A 3,582-nucleotide genomic window follows, 5' to 3' on the forward strand; every position below is an offset into this window, starting at 1 on the left:
TATATATATATATATATATATATATATATATATATATATATATATGATTTATATTATATTGTATATACATCCATGGATATTGTCAAAAATTTCACAGAAATTCTGGGATATGCAACGGTTAATCTTCAGGACTTAATTTAAGACCTAAATCCATTTCTATATTTTTGTTTCAATATTTATGTCTAAAGTAATTAATTATTGTTATCAACAATTTCTAATAATTGTTTGTTTTTTCTATAAATTTCTATAAATTATTCAAATATTAATTATTCGTGATTGCGACAACAGTTGTTTGTCCCTTGGACTACGGACTTTGACAAAGTTATCCTGAAGAAGACAATCGTCATGTTTCGCATGCTGGATAACGATTGGATATCGCTATCGCCAAATCGACGCGATTTTCGTCCTTATCAAGGATCCAATTATGAGAATGAAAAATTTTATGGCGGCAGTTCCGTTGTCTTTTCTGTGCCGACGGATTTCTTCGAGAAAAAAGTGGACGGCGTTGATGTCCAGTTATACGTTCGGAAACAAGTGTGCAAGGATTTTGAAATGATTTCGCGCCAGAAAATCGGCTTCGTCGCTATATCGGTTGATAATCTGCTGAACAGCATCTCCAAACAGATTCGGGAGCGGAACGAATTGATGGAACACTTATCGGATTTCTATAAACGACAGATTATTTCGAGGTGATAACTGAAAATCGAGAAACCACTGATTGTTGATATGGGAGAGAACTTTTTACTTCGAAAGCACTTTTCGAGCACTTACTGTCGCGATTGCTTTGGGATTTTTATCAGAAATTGATTATCAAGAAAGAGTTAATATTATAAATGTGTTGCTCTCGTTAAAATATATTATTATTTCATTTATTATATTCTTTTGTAGCGTTATATATGCAATATTACTTTTACAAATAATACGATTACGTTATATTAGAGTATCAGGCGTTCTAAAAAAAAAAATGTCTGAGCGATTGACTAGGAAATTCGTAAAAAACTACTTCCTTGGAAGGAAGTACCATTTTCTTTCAAGGAAAATACACTAGTGAGGGACGTCCTGTGTAATCCTAGAAGTTTAATAATACGGTGTGTACGTTATTTTAGGTCTATAATGGGAACGTACACTTTGTTAGACGAGAACTTCCGGAATACCGCTGCCACAATTTCGCTCTACATTCGGATCAGTTACCTTGGCAAATGCCTCATAACGGAGATCACGCAAGTCAAAAGTATCCGCGAAGCATTTTATACTCGCGGAGACTTGGATGGGAAACAGTGGTATTTCTCTCGACAGCTGACATCGAAGGAACTTCAAAGTGGCTGTTGGGATGATGATGGTTTACTTCGTGTTCCTTCAGATCGTTTAACATGCTGCTGTGAGGAGCTCGTTAAAAAGGAGGCCGCGGATTTAGTCAGTAATTGATTCAATCGCTTTAAAGATGCTACTATAAAATCTTTGTTTTGGAAAATATGAGAAAATATTTTGCTCAATTTAAAAAATAAAGCTCTTTTCAATGAATGAAGCTCTTTCTTAAATGAAACAGTATCCTAATGTTATTTCAGTGGCTAAAAATAAAGCCTTTCTGCAAAATATATTTAAAATAGATGGTAAAAGCTTTTGAAATAAGCTTTTCTAAAATGAACGATTCACTAGTCTAGGGCTTCAACAGAGCTACTATTATGTATGTTAAAAATTTAGACATGCATTTTGTTCAAGAATAAAAGATGTGATTGCAAACACAGTTTATGGATCAATTATTAGTCGTGACAAAAGGAGCTGCTGTAGTATCGTTGGAAATACCAAAACAAATTGTTATAGATGTCACTGCTACAATCGCAATGAGAACAACTACTGTAAATGCAGTTGCAGACTTTACTGATCTGCAGATTTCCGTTATTAGAAGTTGCTGTGGATACTGTAGTAATTAAAAGAAAAAAGTTTGTGCTGATAAAGTTGCGGATTTTGCTGCGATCTCTGTTTCGAAAGTTATTGCGGATGCTATCGCGATTAAAAAAGAGAAAGGATGTACTGATACAGTTATAGATTTTGCTACGATTTTCATTGCGAAATTTGATGGGAATGCTGATGCAATTAAATAAAGAAACATACCATATTTGCTAATACAATTAGACTATTCTGCGAATATACTTTTATTGTTGCGGATATCCTTACAATTAAATTAAGAAATGCACCTGCAAATATAGTTGCAAACTCTACTGTGATTCCTGTTACAGAGGATATTGCTGCAATTAAAGAAGAACTCGATAATAATACAGTTATAAGACACTATTGCGATTTCAGTTTTGCGAAAATTGATGATTATGGAGTATATTAGTTAAGAGAACAGATGGAGACGCAGATGTGAATATGCTTGCAAATGCGTATGAGAAAATTACAATACCCCAATAATAGATCGATAATGAAATAATTAATGATGAGCAAGATATTCAGAGAAAGTCGGCCATTCACTGTTTCAAAATTGTATTTGACTAGGAAAATCATCTTCCACATAAATGTAGCTTCAGACATAAGCTATCCAAAGCCATGTAAACAATTGCAAAATTCGAGATGACGGATTCAATATGGCGGACAGAATAAAGCAGAATAAAAGAAAATAAAATAAAAGACAGCGTTAGTACTACAGTCGTTGAATTCACTTTAAAGTTTGTTTTCAAGTGTGTCGTGAACTCTGATTACAAATCTGTTATCAAATTTTATAAATTTAAAGTAGCGGAGATAAGAATGCAAAATAGATGGATCAAAAAGCTCTCTGTGTTTTATAGGAGATTTATTGAGACTATTTATATAACAAGTGTATGTATAAAACCTGCATTTCTTTTCTTCAACAGTAATAAAAATAAAACAAATAAAAAATGAAAAAAAAATGTTTTTCACTTTAAGCGTAAAATTGTTTATCACGATTAGATAGATATTTAATATAAAAAAGATAAAATATGTATTCGCAGTAAAAATTTCATGAAAAATATAAAAACGATACTGGTATTTCACCATTTTCGAAGTTTTTATGAATATGAAATTAAAGTAAATTTTTAAATTACTTCATATTTTGTAAAAATAAATTTTTAGTGCAAAAATGAAAATAAGAGGAATAATCTCCAATGGCCTTGATCTTGACAAATGTTATCCAGGACATGATCGCGAACAATATTCAAAAGGTTTAGTTGTCGGACACCTTGCGTAACGCTAATGTCGGCGGTACTTTAACTTTCGAGTCTTATAATTCAAAAAGTATGTAATGAAAAATAATTTTATTATAGTGTTTTGAAAAATTCTTAACACCAGTTATTAGATTCTGCCATCAAAAATAGGATATTCCATTAAAAAAAAAATTGACCTCGATTTGACCTTAGCGACGCTACCTAAGATCAAATCAAAGGTACCATCTTGTATTCCCCTCTGAATCACACAACTTTTGTTTGAAACATTTTTCCGTATCTATCATAGTTTTCAAGAAATCTTAATGCATTATTTAAAATGGATTCTGTACACACACACACACACACGCACGCACGCACACACACACACACACACACACACACACACACACACACACACACA

The 3,582-nt window shown here is 32.4% G+C and overlaps 1 protein-coding gene across 1 annotated transcript; it reads left to right on the forward strand.

Moving 5' to 3' along the window:
- Positions 1-288: 288 nt before the first annotated feature.
- Positions 289-1,931, forward strand: LOC105625326 (the record flags this gene model as incomplete). Its single annotated transcript, XM_012206661.1, has 3 exons — positions 289-689; positions 1,107-1,413; positions 1,746-1,931. Coding segments are annotated over 3 exons (894 nt in total), but the record flags the coding sequence as incomplete, so codon positions are not given.
- Between the last annotated feature and the right edge of the window lie 1,651 nt (positions 1,932-3,582).

This window comes from Atta cephalotes (genome assembly GCF_000143395.1).
Source record: "Atta cephalotes unplaced genomic scaffold scaffold00913, whole genome shotgun sequence".
NCBI lineage: Eukaryota > Metazoa > Arthropoda > Insecta > Hymenoptera > Formicidae > Atta > Atta cephalotes.